Source organism: Corvus kubaryi, unplaced genomic scaffold, assembly GCF_017639235.1.
Source record: "Corvus kubaryi isolate FWS band 111438036 unplaced genomic scaffold, C.kubaryi_AGA036_p1.0 37382, whole genome shotgun sequence".
NCBI lineage: Eukaryota > Metazoa > Chordata > Aves > Passeriformes > Corvidae > Corvus > Corvus kubaryi.
In genome coordinates, this window is record NW_024581124.1 from 6,679,878 (window position 1) to 6,698,067 (window position 18,190).

General features: G+C 41.1%; 1 protein-coding gene across 1 annotated transcript in view; it reads left to right on the forward strand.

The window, feature by feature from the left end:
• Positions 1–17,040, forward strand: part of AACS (acetoacetyl-CoA synthetase) — a 37,767-nt gene extending 20,727 nt beyond the window's left edge. The window contains exons 9-18 of the mRNA XM_042034887.1: positions 3,823–3,903; positions 4,951–5,075; positions 7,747–7,811; positions 7,989–8,111; positions 9,419–9,532; positions 9,703–9,828; positions 11,370–11,439; positions 12,109–12,167; positions 12,933–13,135; positions 15,718–17,040. Coding sequence (XP_041890821.1) covers positions 3,823–3,903; positions 4,951–5,075; positions 7,747–7,811; positions 7,989–8,111; positions 9,419–9,532; positions 9,703–9,828; positions 11,370–11,439; positions 12,109–12,167; positions 12,933–13,135; positions 15,718–15,855 — 1,104 coding nt within the window. The 3' untranslated portion in view covers positions 15,856–17,040. The remainder of the gene's footprint in view (positions 1–3,822; positions 3,904–4,950; positions 5,076–7,746; positions 7,812–7,988; positions 8,112–9,418; positions 9,533–9,702; positions 9,829–11,369; positions 11,440–12,108; positions 12,168–12,932; positions 13,136–15,717) is intronic.
• The last annotated feature ends 1,150 nt before the right edge of the window (positions 17,041–18,190 follow it).

Sequence of the window (18,190 nt, forward strand, 5' to 3'; positions counted from 1 at the left end):
AGACCTTTTGGATTCCAGGTGTTTCCTGGAAGCAAGTGCCATTCACAAAAGCACCAGTAGAAGTGGCCTGACTGATACTCGAAGAGCAAAAGTCAAAGAACTTGGGTGTTTGCAACTGATTTTTGGACACTGTTAGCTTGAGGCCCATAGGCAGTTTTTGCAGTTTTTATTATCTAGATAATTTTTAACCTTGAACTTTACTTTGTTTATCAGTTCAGAGTATGTCATCCTCATCAGTCCTTGTTTTTTAAGGAAGGATGCTGGAAGGTTGGTGTCTCTGAGTGTAGGTTTTGCTTTGTATTGAAACTTTGGTTTAGGCAGTGACTTGTTGTGACTAAAGGCAATAGCTGATACTGGTGCCAGAATGCACCTTGCTCACATGCTTTCCATGTGCTATTGATGTTCTAAAGCTCTTAAAGTAGAGGAAGTGACTGCAGCAGTGTTGAAACTTTAATTCTGCTATAATCCTTAATAGAAGGCAGGTTTTTCTTCCATTTAAGGCAGGCAGGATGTGTTGTCTGGAGCATTTGTAGCCATGTGTATAAATGGAACTGCACAACTTTTAGCCAGAGTCCATCATTTCTGCTGTTTGCTCTGCAAGTCAGGATGAGCATCCTGCAGGGCTGGGTGGCCTGAGGGCAGGATCCTTTGATGCTGTGCCCACAGTGTGTGTGTTCTTGCCTCTCTTTGATGGCAAGGACTGGAGGATTTGCCCACAGACAAATCCCCTGCTGCCTGTAAACACTCTGCTTTATATGCTATCAGTAGGAGATCATACCAGGCAGCATGTGATGTACAAAATGGTCCCTTTGGGACACAAATCCAATGTTTGTGAAGAAGAAAGGAGGTGGATTTTGAAGTTTGACAGCTCTTCTGAAGCTGTGCTGGCTTTAGACTGGTTAAGTACTTGCAGAGGTGGATTAGCAAAAACAGGACAGGTATTTTGTTCAGTGATAGGTGATAAACAGTAGAGATGAAAAATAGCTGTAGATCAGACAATAGGACTTTTCTCTTGCAAAAACTCTTTCTTTTCCCATGTTACCTGTGTTAGCTTGCCCTGAATCATGACTCTGCTCTCCAGCTGAATCATGCACAGAGCTACCTTAAAGTTTAGGTCCAGACTACTCATCCTTGCTGGGGAGGAGAGCAGGTGATGGATGGATGGATGAATAAGATCTGTTGTTTGTGAGGATTCTGTTCACACTGAGCAGCTCTGTAGTGGTGCAGGGTGATTTCTTTCTGGTGCTAACACCTGTGGACTACAAGCAAATTGCCGCATTAGGAACCTCAGTGTTGGCATCCATTGTAAGTCAGTTTGAGTAGGGCCTACACAAAGTCCATGCAAATAAATTCTTAGATGTCTTTTACACATTTGATTGGGTTTTTCTGTTTGTTCTTGGCTTAATCTTGTTTCCACTGGAATTTATAGGATGATTCACATTGATTTGATTTTAAAAAAAGCAGAATTAGCCTACTGTCTTTGTTTTATTTTCCAGCCTTAGATTAAACCAAGTGTGTCTTTGGTAGTGAAAACAGCAAGAAGAGATGACATTTTGGTGAAGAGATTTCAATTATTGTTTATTTATAGTGTGCTTCAATGCTGTTTTGTTACTGTACTGATTTTTAGATGCAAATATGCAGCTTACTTCAAATTCCCAACTCGTTTATCTAATTGTGCAGTATGTTTCTGGTCTGTTTTCTTGCTACACGGGGAAATGACATACATAAATAAAGAAAATTAAGCCAGGTCATGGGAGATGATTTAAAAATGGTGGCTCAGAGGAGTAGGCTTTTTTTTTTCGTCGTGGAAGCAGAGCTGTATGGTTTTGGCCACTTGGGTGTGCTACAGAAAGGCATTAGTAATTGTTATTCTTTAGTCCTAAAAGCATTGGTTCTTCTTGCCTCATTCATACCAGCGCCCTTTCCAGTTATTCCATGTTCCCAGCTATCTAAGGAGAGAATTTTGGGGTAAAATCCTCTTCAAAGTTCATGTCTGTCCATCTCAAGGACTTGCAAGGCTTGAGCTCAAACCTGTGCGCTGCTGCGGATTCCTTGTGTAGCTGCAGGCAAATCCCTCTCCCTGAGCACTGGTGGAGAACACTGCTGCTTTGAGGGCAGCCCTGAAGCTGCTCCTGGCTCTCTCAGCTCTCTAAGTGCTTAGCACGGGTCCCTCCTGGGCTGTGCTGGGGCTCAGGAGCAGCTGTGCCTGCTGGTTTTTAACACTCCAGATGCTCAGCACTCCGCCAGCCCTGTGTTGGTCCTGAGGAGGACAAGCAGACCAGGGAGTTTTATCAGCTGCCAGATCTGTTGTGAAATGATAAATGCTTGGGGTTTATTTGGAGGGTTGTAAAAGTCCTATAAATAAGTCCTATAAATGAATAAATTTTGGTCTGTGGGTTCTTTAGAACAGCTCTGCCTTTTCCCAGAGTCCCTTTGTTTCCAGCCTGAGATGTACCAGGTTTTGCAAGGAAATTGTTCATAGCCTGTACCTAAAGTCATTGTTAAAACTCCCCTTTTGATTCCAAAACTGTGAAGTAGTAAAAACTAAATGAAGGAAAAAAGAAAACCAATATTTATTTTAATTGACTATTACTTTCGATTTTGCTATTTTGTGTGGCTCTTTCAGAATCTCCTGCAGGGACAATGTGCTTTCCTTTATAAATGCAGTAATTATGCTAACACCTGCAATTCTTTTGGCAACCTTACCAATTCAGTTCGACACAGTGTTTGTAAATCCCGATTTTTTGGGTGATTTTCGGCTGTAGAGGATGGTAGCTGTAGCTAGATGGCAGCGTTGTGACAGCTGAAGGTGATCAAACAGCAGTAGGTGAATTCAGTCTTGGTTCCTTTGAGCAGTGAAGTGAAAATAAGATTTACTCCTTTATTTTTATTTAATGTTTTCTGCTTTTTCTCCTGAAGCGTGTGCCAGTTTTATGACTCTCCTTTTTCATTTCGAATGTTTATCTGTAATCTGTTTTCTTTCAGTGTAAATCTTGTTTCATGCTTATGAGGCTCTTAATAGTTTCACTATGACTCCTTGCATAAATGCAAAAACCATTTTTTTTAACATTGGCTACATTAATTTGTCACTGCAGTGAAATGACTTAATGAAGTAGTCTGTAAATTTATTTATCCTAGCAAGTTATGCTTTAATGATAATCAGGAAGGTGGTTTAGCAGCACTTCCAACAAAAGGAAGTAATACATTTAAGGGCATTATTAATATTGATGCTCTGAGCAGTGAGACATTTCACATTTCTAGTCACTCCAGTGTTTACAGGAGATCTGTATTGTCAGGTCTTTTGTCTCCTAGATCTTAATAGATAAGATAATTTGGATACAGAGTGCTAATGTTTAGCAGCTGCTGCAGTTTATAGCAGCTCTCAGTCCTTCACTCCTCCCATTGCCCAAATACACGGACAATGAAACTGTCCAAGGGCTTCTCTTGGAAAATCTGACTGGTGAAAGCCTGCTGTTAAAATGAGGGTCTGCATGGAGTACTCTGCAGCTCTGATGGCTGTGTGGAGTTGGAAGGGAAGGAAGTTGTTTATTCCATGGATTAAAAGTGATGTGCAGTGGGAATTGCTGAGGTCTAATGAGAGAGGCTGAAAAGTTATGTGAGAAAATGGAGAATGCAATTGCTGCTGCTGTTAGATAAGCCCTGGGATTTACTTCAGTTGTAGTTAAAGGAAATACTTGCTTTAATCCTGGAGTACATGCTGCAAGGTATTGACTGTGTTAGTATTTTAAAAGTCTTAATGTGCTGTCAGAGTTTTGCTTTTCATTTATGTGATTCTGTATTTTCCTTTCCCTGTTTTTCCAGGGCACCCTAATACAGCACCTGAAGGAACACATCCTTCATGGCAACATGACCAGCAGTGATGTGATTATGTACTACACAACGGCAAGTGGAGCTTAAGGCATTGTTAAAAACACTGAAATATATTTTCCCTATAAAGATGGGACAGCTTTTCATACAAATCCACAAGTACATTTCTTTGTGTGGTTTTTTTTTTTTTACTGCAAGGGTTTGTCCTATCTGAGTTTAAAAAAAATCAGGTGAAATAAGAAAATGCAACAGGGACCTTTTCTGATGAAAGGTCAAACCCATGTTAAATGTTTCTGACCTAGCTGGTGAGGAAAATGGATTGATTTTTAGTCTCTTAGGTTTATTGATCAAGCTACCTCATCAATATCACCTACAAATCAGATTCCACCTTCCTGCAGGGCTAGGTCATACTGAAGATGAGAATTTCAGTCATGTCTCTGTTTTGGTTGTGAGGAAAGAAGCTGCCCAGCTCTAAGCCTCACCTCATCTGTGTGGAGTTCAGTTATGTGGTGGGGGGTGTTTTTTCCAATGCTGGGATTAAAAAAAAATGACTCCTAAGACTTCTGTGACTGTAGCAGTTTGAGAAGGCTGATGTCTTTCCTCATGAGTTCCTTTCTGAACTTTAACATGACTAGTCAGCTTGGAATGTCTCCGTGGAGGGATCATGGTAATTGCCTTGTCTCAAAGTTATCCTGTCTCCTGACTCGTGCTTTAAAGCTGTGTGTGCAGGGAGGCATGGAAATCCCCATCTCATTAGGTGTTTGTAAGGATCAGTTAGATGAACATCCATCAGGAACATGCAGCTGATGCAGTCTCGGGACAGGTGGGAGGATGAGCAGAGCTTCAGCCTTATTTGCTGGGGCTTAGATAATACAGTCAGACAAAATCAGTGGTGTGGGTTTAACAGCAGGAGAACTTCAGGCAAGGGCAGTGGTGGCACCTCTTGCATGAGGACAGGGATCATGCTTTGGTCCAGCTTCTGCCAAGATCTGCACCAGTCCCTCCTTGTAGAGTTCCCTGTAGCCCCTGTGCCAGCAGGCAGCACTGCTGGTGCTGTGCTGGAGCTGCCAGGACTGCAGGCAGTGAGCTGACAAACTCATGGAGGCTTCTTCTCTCCTCCAGATTGGCTGGATGATGTGGAATTGGCTGGTGACTGCACTTGCTACAGGAGCTTCAGTGGTCCTGTATGATGGATCTCCTCTAATTCCTTCACCAAATGTGCTCTGGGACCTGACTGACAGACTAGGGTATGTATCCAGGATTAAATAAAGGGTGATGGCATTGGCTCCTGTCACAGTGACCCAAGCAACCTCACTGATGTTGTCCTCTTGGTCAGGAACTCACACACAGCGTGACACAGTTTCTTTTGGCTCAGCCTTGAGTGGAACTGCTCTTAAAAATTTGTACTAAAACATTTTTTGAGAGAGCAGGAGAGACAAAGAGCTGATTGTTTCAAATTTGAGTCAGGTATTAGAATTCCAGGCAAACAAAGACTTTTGGTTCAATAGTTTTCAAGAGCAGCCTTTTCAAAAGGCAGTAATTGGGAGCAACCTGAAGAGCAATTTCTCAGCACACTCAGAACTTAGTAAATAAGAACTCTTTTTTCAAGCAGCTCAATATAAGATTTTAATATAGAACTTTGACTTAGACATAAATTGACTGGAAAGGCTCAGCAGGGTTGCTTATATTTTCATATTTTGCTTTTTAATCTATAATGCCTAATTCATGCTGATAAGCCATTCAGTAATTGTTTCATACCGTTTTTTTGTGCCTGAAAATGTTCACAGCACCCTTTCTTGAAGCCTAGAGAAACGGCAGGTAGCAGAGAAACAGCTGTAAAACCCTGCAATTGCATTTAGCTTCGTATACTTTGTTAAACTTTGTTTTTTTTTTTTGATTTGTTTTGTAACGTTCCTATTTTGCCAGCTGGATGTAAGTAGAAGATTTGAATTTTAATACCAGTAAAACAAGTGTCATTTTTAATTGGTAATTAAAATTGTTTGTTGTGGAAAGTGGATGACAAAAGATTCACTTTCTGACTCTGCACAATTAATAATTTAAACTTCACTTGTCTTTTGTGACATGTAATATTTAAAGACTGACATTTTGTCTCTGGCTATTATAACTGAAGCTTAATGCCAAGTCAAAATGCTTCCAGTAAAAAAAAAAAAAAGGCACAAAAGAAACCCACAAACTTCAGCCGTGCTTCACCCCACAAAGAAACCCTGGTAGAACAACAGGCAAAAAAAAATGAGAATTGAGGAAAAAACCCAGCTTATTTTTAAGCATTGTTTCCACATGCCAAAAGCAAGTGAAGATAAATGTGTCTGCATGTCTCACTTTTGTAATCTGGCGCTAAAAGCGGTGGCCATCTGGGTGCTGCTTCATCATGCAGTCTGTTCCCAGCTCACTCATATGTTAAATATGTTAAAAAAAAAAAGAGCTTCAACATGTGAAGACTACCTTATTCTCTGAAGATACACCACACTTCCCTTCAGAGAGCATATTCTCAGGGTATCATCAGGGTATCTCATCCTGCGTGGCAAGAATGACTCAAGTGGACATCCATTAATGATTTGTGCAAGGGAATTGGGGGATGGTGACTAAATGCAGTTATGTAGCATTTGGAAGGAAATAATTGGAGATTTGGCTCTACATGTGCTGTAGAGGAAGTGTCAAAGAGCTTAAAATAGAGAAGCATTTTGTATTCTAATGTAAAATAAGCACTGATTTGAGGCATGGAAGGAAAGTGAGATGTTACACAAGAGTAAAAATAGTTCACATGGTTGAGGTACAGGGTAACTGAGGAGCTGTGGGCTCTTGTGGTGGAAGGTTCCCTGCTCATGGCAGGGGTTGGAACTAGATGATCTTTAAGGTTCCTTCCAGTCCAAACCATTCTGTGCCTCTCTGGCGCACTGGCCATGTGCCTGATAAATTGCTCTATGCACTGATGTTTGTGCAAGGAGCCAGTTCTACCTGAGAGGGGAGTCTTCCACCAGAATGGCAAAGGAAGATATCCCCTTCTGGGAGTGCTGAAATATCCCCCTCTCTCTGCCTGGAACAGTGTCCTACCTTCCATCCTGCCTTTGGAGTAAAAGCCAACCTGGCAGGATCTTATTTAAGCTCTGCTGGTGTTGGTATTGCCCATGCTCTGCACTCAGGCTGTGTCCCTTATCCTCATCTATCTCTGGGCATTTTCTTGAGTTTATTGCTGTAATGTAAAGTGAATCAGCAGAAGGCAGGTAAGAGGATTTCCTGACTGTCAGCAGCAGCATTAAACTGGCACTTCCATTGATAGATGGAAGAAACACAGCCTTTGTTTCAAGTTTTAATTCTACTATTGTATTCAAGAGCTCTAAATAACACCTTACAAGGGCAGGATTGAATTGTTCAGTTGGGCCAAGTTTCCTGTTGATTTAGGCACAGGCAGCTCAAGCTTTCACCAGTGGAAACTGAACAGGTGTGTCCAGAAAATCTCTGGTTGCTGTCCCAGAGTAAAGTAATTTTTGTCAAACTGTGCCCTGAAATGGCAAAGTTCTTCTGTGTAAAAGGGTACCAAGGCACTCTTGGACAATTATGGCCCATTAATCAAGTAAACATTGTAACATTCTGTGATGTCTTTGGAGCAGCTACAAATTCCTGTAAATGTGAATGCCTTCGTGAGATGGGAAAGCTCTGCTTAATATTTAAAGATAGAGTTAAAAGTTTCAGAGCTGCAGAGATGACATATGATCAGACTCCTTTGGATAGTTCAAAAGGATGTGCCTTGCACTTAGAAAGCTTTAAGAGGCTGCATTGTTTGTCTAATCCACATACAGAGTGTGTAACAGCCTCTGCTTACTGCAGTGGGAATTGCAGGTCTTTAGAATCTTAGCATATTTAAATATGCAAAACATGTAAACTTTTTTTCCCCTCTAGGATCACCATCCTTGGAACGGGTGCAAAGTGGCTGGCTGTGCTAGAACAGAAAAATTTAAAACCATGTAAGCTTCAAAAAGCTGGTGAATCCCTTCTGTCCTCCCTCCTACCTTTCCTCTCCTGGTTCTGGCTCCCTATCTTGTTGCAGTCCTTTATGTAATTATTCTGGATTGTGGTGACAAATAGCTCCAAACACTTGTAAAAACACTGCCTTAACCTGTGTTGATTTTCTCCTTTTTAAGGTGAAACACACAATCTCCAAACACTCCACACTATCCTGTCTACAGGATCACCTCTCAAATCTCAAAGCTATGAGTATGTCTACAAACACATAAAAAGCAGTGTCCTCCTGGGATCCATTTCAGGTGAGGCTTTTATGCTGCAGCATCCCGGTAATTCTCTGCCTGTGCAGTTCCTTCCTGCTTGTCTGTGCTGTGTGTTTGGGAAGCTTAGGGCTTTGGATCATTTGGGATTGGTTATACTTAAACTGGAATGAGCTGTCTTTTTAGTGCTGAGGTTCTTCTGCATAATTCACTGTGCCATAATGAAATTCCATTGCCATAAAGGCACTCTGAAGTGTTTTTGGTGGATGTTTTGGATTTTAAGTATGATCATTTATTTTGACTGGCTGTCCTTAGGGGTGGCAGGGTGAGATCAAGCAGATTAACCTACAGAACATACTGTTCTGCAAATAGCTGACTTTAGCAGAAAATACCTCTTGGATAGTTCCCGTTTCAGTTGTTTTGTGCCAAGTAATTGGCACTGGAGACAAGATTTTTTTTTTGTAGATTATATAATTAGAGAAATATCAAGCCCCCATGCTGTGCAGTTTGTTGTGAGCAGTGCTAGCTGAGGCAACTTCTGGTCACATAAGGTCCACCACAGCACTCCTCATTTTGCTTTGTAACAAGGACTGACTTTTTCAAAGGGCTTTTTAACTCAGTTTGATTTTTAAAATATAACTATTCTGCTACTGAAGTTATCTCAGACTCTGGGCTCAGTGAGAGTAGTGCTGAATCTAGAACTTGTTACTACAGACATTAATAGACTCAAATGCAGAAGCCTATTCTTGAGAAAAGCTAACATGATTGATTTATGTCTTAATTCTCTTCCATGAAGTCCTAGAAAGACTATAAATATTGCAGTTAAGTAAGCAGTTTGACAGTATCTCTTTTTCTTAAGATAACTGTTCATCCTGAAGGCCTGGCTCCCCTCCTCCCATGCCGATAAAGTACAACAGCTAAGTAAATGTTGAGTGGAATAGCTTGACTGGTTACTTTAAACTAATGAAAACAAACAAGAGAACATTTCTAAGTAATTCTGTAAATATCTGAAGTCTGTAAAGTAGGGCCTGCTTATTTTCTCTCTCCTATAAATGGAAATTTCCTTAAATGAGATTAAAGAGACTGTTGAAAGGAGAAAAGTTACACCTTAAGGGATAGTTCTGCATGAAAGGCATACACGTATGACAAGATACACAAAGTAAGGAAGAAAACCTTTTAATAAAAGTCACAGCATCTTAGATAATGCTGTTTGTTCTATGCTGCTTAGTGTGGATCAGAAGCCTTTGGGCAAAGGTTGGCAGTTGACTGTTTCAGAGTTCCTATGCAGTTGTCATGTTTGCTTTTTCCAAGAAATACTGTGTATTCTAAATGGATTTCTTTTATTGTAGGTGGAACAGATATAATTTCATGTTTCATGGGTCACAATGTTACAGTTCCAGTTTACAAAGGAGAAATTCAGGCCAGGAATCTTGGAATGGCTGTAGAAGCTTGGAATGATGAAGGTAGCTATGATCCAAAATACTGTGCACACTTAAGATCATCTAGCTACTGTATTTTCTAACTTCAACAACAAGTAATAAGTGTAGATGCTCTTTGCTTTGTTATTCTGTTATTTACAGAAAGGAAATGTGGAAAATACCTCTTTTTTTTTTTTTTTTTTTTTTGTCAACAGGAAAACCAGTTTGGGGTGAAAGTGGAGAGCTGGTTTGTACCAAGCCTATTCCCTGTCAGCCCACACACTTCTGGAACGATGAGAATGGAAGCAAATACAGAAAGGCTTATTTTTCAAAATTCCCAGGTATGTAATGAAGGGCTTTGGATGATGCAGTTGGAAGGGAAGGCACAGGCTTATTTGCTGCTACCCAATGACAGCCACAGGTGCAGCTTTGAGTCCCTATTTCCAGGGTGAGAACTCCATGGTGTTTCATAATATCTCCCTCTGTTTCCTTGTGCTTTGTTTGGACAGGGATCCAAATAAAACCAGTAAGGATCTCTGCAAAGCTCTAATCTTGTTTTGCTGCTGCTCTCACGAGGCAGATCTGCCTGTCAGAGTCTGCAGTGCAGGCGCAGTGCTTGGCACGGGTGTGAAATGGAAGTGCTGAATAGGTCAGGTAGCAATCAGCTATTAATGAGTGCTGCTGCACCTCTGCCAGGCTGCTCCTGCCTGGCTACAGGAGTGAATCCCAAGGGGAAAGTGCTGAGCTGCTACCTCATTAGCATGAGGATTAAATATATATTAAGTATATGCTGCCTCAGACATGCATATTGTGCATCCTTAGCCTTCTACAGAATAAAGGAGCAGGCACCTGTGGGCCAGAGGCTTTTGGTGACTGTGGAGGACTCTGCTCATCCAGGGCTTTTCCTTATGTGGCACAACAATGCCAAAATCCCTGGTGCCTCTAGGGCAGGGATACTAAGGAGCAGGATCTCCAGCTGCTGTTTTTCAGATGTGGAAACTTTTTTTTTTTAATAAATAGCAGCAATACAGAGTCAACTCACAAGAAAAATCAGGATGTGCAGCAGGAGATAATCACACAGGAAAACTGAGGAATGTCAAAGTTGCAGTCTGCATGTAAGCCTGACAGCAGTAAATAGAGAAAAAAATAATCCGCGTGACAGTTTTAAGACTGAAATCACTGAGGTTCTGTCTGGATCCCTTTTCTGTCTTTCCTTGTAAATGGGCTTGAGATTGTAACAGTTAAGTTAAAAAATGGTCTTATGTGCAAATAATTGAGGTTGGTATTTTTCCTCAGAAAAACTTGAATAGAATTGGGTTGTACTTCTGCTTTTGGCAGCCTGCTGTGGCAGTATCAATCTTAAATAATAATGAAAAGTCAAACCTGATTTTGCATTAACACAAATCAAGAACAGTATGCACAGAAACTCCGTAGGGAGTTGTTGATACATATTACACAAGCTCAGGAAGCTTCTTTTACAGAATTGTGCATCATAAAAAAAATGGATCAAAGACAATGAATCAAGGTGGGAATGTTGTTACTTTTGTGGAAGATGCTTTCAGTAATTCAAAATGTGGTGTTCAGAGCAGCTATTCACTCGGTTCGTAGGGAATGCTGTGTAGTCATGCAAACAAGCAATCAGAAGATAACCTGGGGTTTGATCCTAATTTCTGAGCTGCCCCTGGTGTGCTGGTTCTTTATAGTAAATGTAGTGTGGGTTGTTTGGGGAGTTCAGTACTGTCACCCTGGCTGTGGGCAGTTCTCAGTGGGTATCTGTTGTATTTCTGTGTATTTCACTCAGTTAATGCCAGTTCAGTTACAGTGTCTGCTGTGACTGGATGAAGAAGAAATCAGCTGCTTAACCTTTGCCATTTCCCACCAGGTGTTTGGGCCCATGGTGATTACTGCAAAATTAATCCCAAGACTGGAGGAATTGTCATGCTGGGTCGCAGGTACAGTGTTCTGGTGGAAGTGTTTGGAGTAAAGAGGTGTTAAAACTTGCAGTCTTCACCTAGGAGTAAATGTACACCATTCTGTCACCCTTGTTAGCTCTGTATTTTTATTAAATCCCATATTGTGGATTTCAACCCTTAATTAATCAGAGCAGCTGGATTTGAGGGAAGGGAGCTCATTTTGAGGTTCTACCCCAGTTCTGTATTTACAAGCACAAGGCAGTACTGGGCTGGGTTTTGTGTTCCATGGTTCATAATGGTCACAGGACTTCAGATTGAGAGTGCAGCACATTCAAGGTGGTGAATTGGGGAACTTGTTTTGTGGTCTTGGCTTTGCCATCATCTTGTTTTACAGCAAAACTTCATTTCAGAAGGTATTTAGTTGTGCCTCTGTCAGTGATCAGACATTCACGATCACAATTGGGGCTGAGTTTACTGCTTGCATTTCAAAGTTGTTGTTTGCACCAAAGTTGAGTGAATTAATGTTGCTCTTCTCTGTAAAGATTCATTCTAATGAGTAACATGCCTTTTTGACTCAAAATTCTCTTACAATTCTGTTTCTAATGTGGTTTTGCTTTCACTAGAGAGACTTGGTTAATTGCATCAATTTTTCCTCTTCATCAAGCTGTAATCACACTTTAATGTTTCTTTGTTTGTCTGATTTTTCAGTGATGGTACATTAAATCCAAATGGAGTAAGATTTGGAAGTTCTGAAATCTATAACATAGGTATGAAATCAACTTTCCACCTCTTCCAGCTACGACATTGTTGCCTTAAATCCAGAATTTAACCATTATAAAGGGGATGGAAGGATTAAGTAAGAACAAACTTGCTGTTTGTCAAATGAGACAGTGCAGAGTATATTAGTATCAGTAAAATTTCATTTTCTACACTTGAAACTGCTTGCTTTCCTGAAGTATCTGTAGGGTGGGAGATGACTCATTGGGATATACAAAAGCAACATTGTATGGAGCAGGTTTTTTCTTTCTTCCCTAACCTGTCAGGCTTTTCTTTTTCCCCTAAAGGCAAGCCCCTGACACTGTTTTTGTTGTACCTTTCCTGATAATTAGGAGTAGTTCTTGGGCTTGTGCTTTGTATTTCAAAGACTGTGTTGTGACAGGTGGGGAAACTGTCCCTGCAAAGGTGCTAATCTGAGATTTGAGGACCTGTTGCCTTCTTATTCTCGTGACACCAGGCACTTTCAGTGTCCTGTCTCTGCTGCAGTGGGGCCTGTGAGGAAAGCCAGAGAAAGTGGTTTAGTGCAAAACCTTGTTACCGATTTCAAAAGTAATAGCAAAACTTTGTTATGAGCCTAAATGGTCCTTAAACCTGGATTTTCACATAAGAGTTAAAATTTCTGGGCCAACAGAGGTGACGCTCAGTGCAGGATACCCCGGGCAGGGTCTGTGGTGACTTTTGTTCGGTCCAACCACAAAAACCGCATGTCCAGAACCATCCACCAACCCAAGTGCTAACGAGGACTCCATTTCCAGTGGAAGCCTTTGAGGAGGTGTCCGACAGCCTCTGCGTCCCTCAGTACAACAAGGACGGCGAGGAGAGGGTGATCCTGTTCCTGAAGATGGCCTCCAGCCACGCCTTCAGCCGCAGCCTGGTGAAGCGCATCCAGGACGCCATCCGCGCCGCGCTCTCCGCCAGGCACGTCCCCAGCCTCATCCTGGAAACCAAAGGCATCCCGGTATGGCAGGAGAACGGCTGCCTACTGTTTTCTTTGTCACCTTGAATAGTAATTAAGGAGCAGTTGTCACTGCTCTTCAAACCCACATACATGGAAATTTTAGCATCTCAAAAGTGTATTCGGGCTTTATAAATAGTTTGTCTTTGTTGCCTAGCAACATCTTTTCATCTCCTCTTCAGCTAAGTGTGTTTTTTGTTTTTTAAATGGGTTGCATTTTCTCAGTAATATGTACTTAAACCCCTTAAAAGAAGATATTAAAAAGGTAATTCAACTTTAGCTTTTCTGGCTATCCGCAAGCATATTTTGGTTTTATTTTCCTGTTACGAGTGACTTTCTTAGGAAAGCTGAGAGCACTCAGGAAATTCAGAAAATCACTTTGTAAACCAATTCACTTTTACATCTGTTTAGCCACTTAAATGTAGCTCTACTGCCTTAACTGTAACAGTAATTAAAATGAAATTGTTGTGCTTATTCAGGGGGAGAAATCTGTGTAGCTAAAGGTTCTGCATGCTCAGTCTTTTGGAGCTGTGTTCTGCTAGAGCTCTTTGTATGAACTCTTCAGGTGGAGTGTCTGGTTTTATAGGCCTCTCTGATGTTACAGCCTCCTCAATGACTCTGAGCAGCAGAATGGAGATGCAGAGTGTGGTTTTCCCAAGTCTTATTTGCACAAAGACTTGAGTGTGTCTAGAGAAAACACTTGGGACTTCAGAGCCATCATTACTGCCAGTGTAGGCTTCCATGTGGAAGTGCTGTAGGGTTCAGGACTACTCTGTGTGGTGCACCGAGGGACCTGGTCCTGACCTGATGAGTTTTTTTGTTTCATGATGCTGTTGGCAGATAGTTCCTGGCTCAAAATGTCTTCCTTGCATGAGTGTAGAATCCCCTAAGTTCCCATTTTCTGGGCTCTAACTCAGCTCGTGCATGGAGTGTTGAACTTGTGAACTGTGTGAGTCACCTGAATGTACAGCAGGGAGGTGTTAGGGATGGGCTGCTCCTCAGGAGAGCCTGCTTAGATCATTAATTAGGTCACACATTGACTGAATTGAGTGAGTTTTAATTACCTTTCAGATAAATGTGCCAGTGGTGAAGTGATTGAAGCCTGTCTCCCATCTTTCTTTAAAAGTTTTGATTGGAAGGGAAACTGCCTATTTTCTGCTACTTTCAGAAATGTTTGAATCTTCATCTGAAAATACAATCTGATCCTGACACTGTATTCTGGTAGAAACAGTACAGCTGTGCTGAGGTGATTGAGTAACACAAAGCATGGTTTTAATAGGACATTCGGGTGTTAAAAAAACATAGTATGGATCTGTCTAGTTCTGTCCTGACCACATAAACACTCTGGCAATCATCCACAGGATTTAGTGATTAAAGTAAACTAATTTACTTTGAACAGCCTGATCTTTTTTTAAAGGAGGGAGTTCCCTTGCAGGCCACTGAGCTATTCTGGTTTCTGGGCTCTTGTGAAAATTAGGTTGCTACTCATTGAGAAGAGATAGAAGTGATTGATTAAGGTGGCTCAGGAGGGGAGGGTTACACATGACTTCAGCAGATCTAATAAAGAAAAGTTTGATTTTTTTTTTTTTTTTGTATCAAGACAATATTGCAAGAGTGTGGTGGGGGTTGTTCTCACCTGGCTCTGAATGGTCTCCAGTGATAAATGGTGCTGCCTGGAGCTCAGGAGTTTCAGTGGCTTTGGAGGCCAGGACCAGCCTGGGTTCCTCCACGAGCAGATTGAGCAGTGAAGCAGGTGGGGTCCTGTTCCAGAGCAGGCAGGCAGCACTGAGGAGGGATTCGTGTGTCAGCTCCTCAAAGGTGCCATCCCCAAAATGTCTCAGTGGTACCAGCACGAGGAAGGGGCTCATAAAGCCTTGGTGCCTCCCAAAGCAGACATCACCCAAATGGGCCCTGGCTGTTCCTGGTCACACTGGAGTAGATCTCCTTACCGTGTCAGAAGTTTTTGCTCTGATCTCAAGAGAAGAATTGGGGGTTTTTTTCTGCAGTGTCCTTACTTTGAGTCACCCAATGTAATAGAATTTGTGTGATTCATAAGCGGAGGTGAAGCCTCTGTTGGTTACAGTTTATTTTATTTGTTATGGTTTGTTTTGAAACATTTAACTGTAGAGGATGGCTTAAGCCCAGAGTTTCACTTCACCCTTTTGGAAGAACTGTCCATTTCAAATAAGAAAATCATGATTTTCTTCTTCCAAAGCCCAGTGCACTTGGGCTTTGTTTTTTGAGCCCACCCTTAAAAATAGTTTGAAAATTGAATGTCAGAACATAAAACCAAACATTTTTAGTGTTTATACCATAATTCTGATCTGGTTTTGTTGTTTTATATTGGAGCTTGATCGTGTTCTCACAGAATTGCCAGTAGGAGTAATAAACTGACACAAACTCTTTGAATTCTACCTACTCTTCAAGTGATTTTCAGAAGAAAGTGCTTCAAGTGTAACAAAAGAGAAGGCATTCTGCTAAATTTTGATAGAGTTCTGGAATTGATGGGGGGTTTCATGAATATTTGCATAAAGCTACTACATGAAAAAAAATGTAATCTTATCTTTGCTGGTTTTGTTTTTCAGTATACGGTAAATGGGAAGAAAGTGGAAGTAGCTGTGAAGCAAATAATTGCAGGGAAAGAAGTTGAGCAGCGGGGAGCTTTCTCAAACCCAGAGGCTTTGGACCTGTACCAAAATATTCCTGAGCTTCAAGACTATTAAAGTCACTTGTTTGGGGGTTTTATTTTTTGTGACTGTCTTTGTTCTGTATTTGTTTTGTATATAACAATTCTGTATGTAAAGAAAAAGCTCTATTTAATACCAGTGGTTCTTTTAAAAGGAAAAAAAAATACTTCATGAAGTGCATTATGAAAGGCTTGGGTAAAGCTTAGCTCCCTTTTATTGGTTAAATATGCCATATATTTTGGAGGTTTTTTCCAGCCTGGAGGGAGAAACCTGCTTGTTTTGATTTTTATTTATATGAGTGCATCTTTTCTGGTTAGATTTACATCAGCAGCCCATCAAATGGGAGCACCAATAGTTGCAGTTGCAGATAGAATATTTCTTTCATAAAATGTTTTTTTTTTTTTTTAAACTGGATTTTTAGCAACATTTTGCAATCCATGTGTTTGTTCCCTGTAAGGAATCCATGGCAGTTTTAACCCCTTGACCCTGAAACATGCAAGTGTTCTCTGTGTAGTGTGCATTAAGATGTTTTTATAAAGCCAAACCATAATGCACTAAACCCATTTGACCTGACTCAGAATAATTTCAGTCTTGAAGTCTCTCATGGTACCTTTGAGGGTAATTGCTGCTTCATTTTGTGCCGTAGCCTTCTCATTGTTTTAAGCTGTTGGCTGAGAGGCTTCTGGGGGCTCTGAAGGTGAAGGGAGCATTTGCCCCCTCCTTATTCCTGGGGTAACTCCAGGTTATTTCCATGGAATTTACTGTCGTTGCTCTGGATTAACATAATTACAGTTGAGGAAGATGTTTAGCAAAATGTTCCTTGGTTGAAGTCCTTTATTGGCTCTAAGGTTAGCTGAGGAATTCCAGTGTGTTTTCTTTATTAAAAGCTGATGGGTTTTGTAACCTTTTTTTACTAAATGTCATGTTGAGAGTGAGAGACCCCTTTTCTAGGTCTGTAACCCTCCGGTTTATAAAGGGAAAAATACTGTAATTTAAAAACTGACCTTGCTAAAACAGTGAAATGGAAGCACTAAAGTGTTTTGTTTTTCATAAAATACAGTGGCAGTAGCTGTACCAACCCTCTGGCATTCAGTGTCTCCTGCACTATTTGAATTTTGTGGGTGAAATATTATTGTACTTACAATTGTGTTGAATGCATTCAGCGTTGATAAAGAGTTAATTAAAAAAATCAATTCTTTATATATATAATTATATATTACATCTCTCAGCTGTTACTGTCTTTATTTTCCTTTTAACTGGGTGTCATGAAATAATTTTTAGATTAGTTTGTTACTGATTTAATGGGTTTAATCCAAGTGCAGCTGAGTACAAAACTTTCTGTGCTGGTACTTTCTCTACTGTAGTGAGTCAGGCCATGCTGCTGTGATAAGATAAATACCAAGCACCCATTAGAAAAATATAAAAAGGAGCTACCAAGCTGCCAATAACCTATGATTAAAAGTACTTTTAAATTCCTTCCCCTCCTGGCTTGCTATATATAAATTTTACATTAACTGTGACTTTATATTCATTAAAACTTCATTATATTGTTCTTTAATTCATGCAAAATGTCTGAGGTTTACAAAGCCCCCAGATTAAATAGTAATTTTGGGTTATTTCATTAATTAAAGATAGTTTAGAAGCACAGATACATTAAGAACATACACACTGCCTCGAGGCTGCTTTTTTGATCCTTTATTGTGCTGCAAACACTGGAGAAAGTTTCATTAATGGATATAATTTGATCTCTTGTAATTGTCAGATGTTGCAAAGCTTTTCCCAGACATTAGTTACAAACAAAAAGAGCAATACAGAAGGAAATCTATAGAAATGACTTTTTATGGCCATAAAGCCCTGATGGGTGCTGCAAACTGTGCTGGTGCCTCACTGAATTGAGGGTCTGGGTTTTGGAAGTGCTGGATGCTCCTGGCAGTGCTGAGGAGAGGAAGGTGGGTACTTGAAACGTGGCTGTGGCAGAGCTGGGAGTGCTCTGCACTCTTCCTGAGTGCAGCTTCTCCCCTTCCACATCCTTCCCTCCAACCATCCAGCTTGCATTTGCCTTTGGCTGCTCCCCCAGCGCTGTGAGCATCCCTCCAGCTGGGGATGGGCCAGAACATCCCTGGCACGAAGGCAGAGAGCTGCAGGCATTGTGGTTTCCAAGGGCCAAGCAGGGAGCATCACTCTGTGCCTGCTTCCTACCCAGGTGTGCTCTCCCCAGGGCTCAGCCATGGCCTAACTGCAACCTCACGGGGCTTCGAGGGGCTTCTTGCAAACTGCTGGCACCCAAAAATGTGGCCACAGGCTCTGGCATGGCACTGAGCTCCTGATGCTGTGGCTGTAGCAGCAGAAACACCTGCAAGCACTGGGCTGT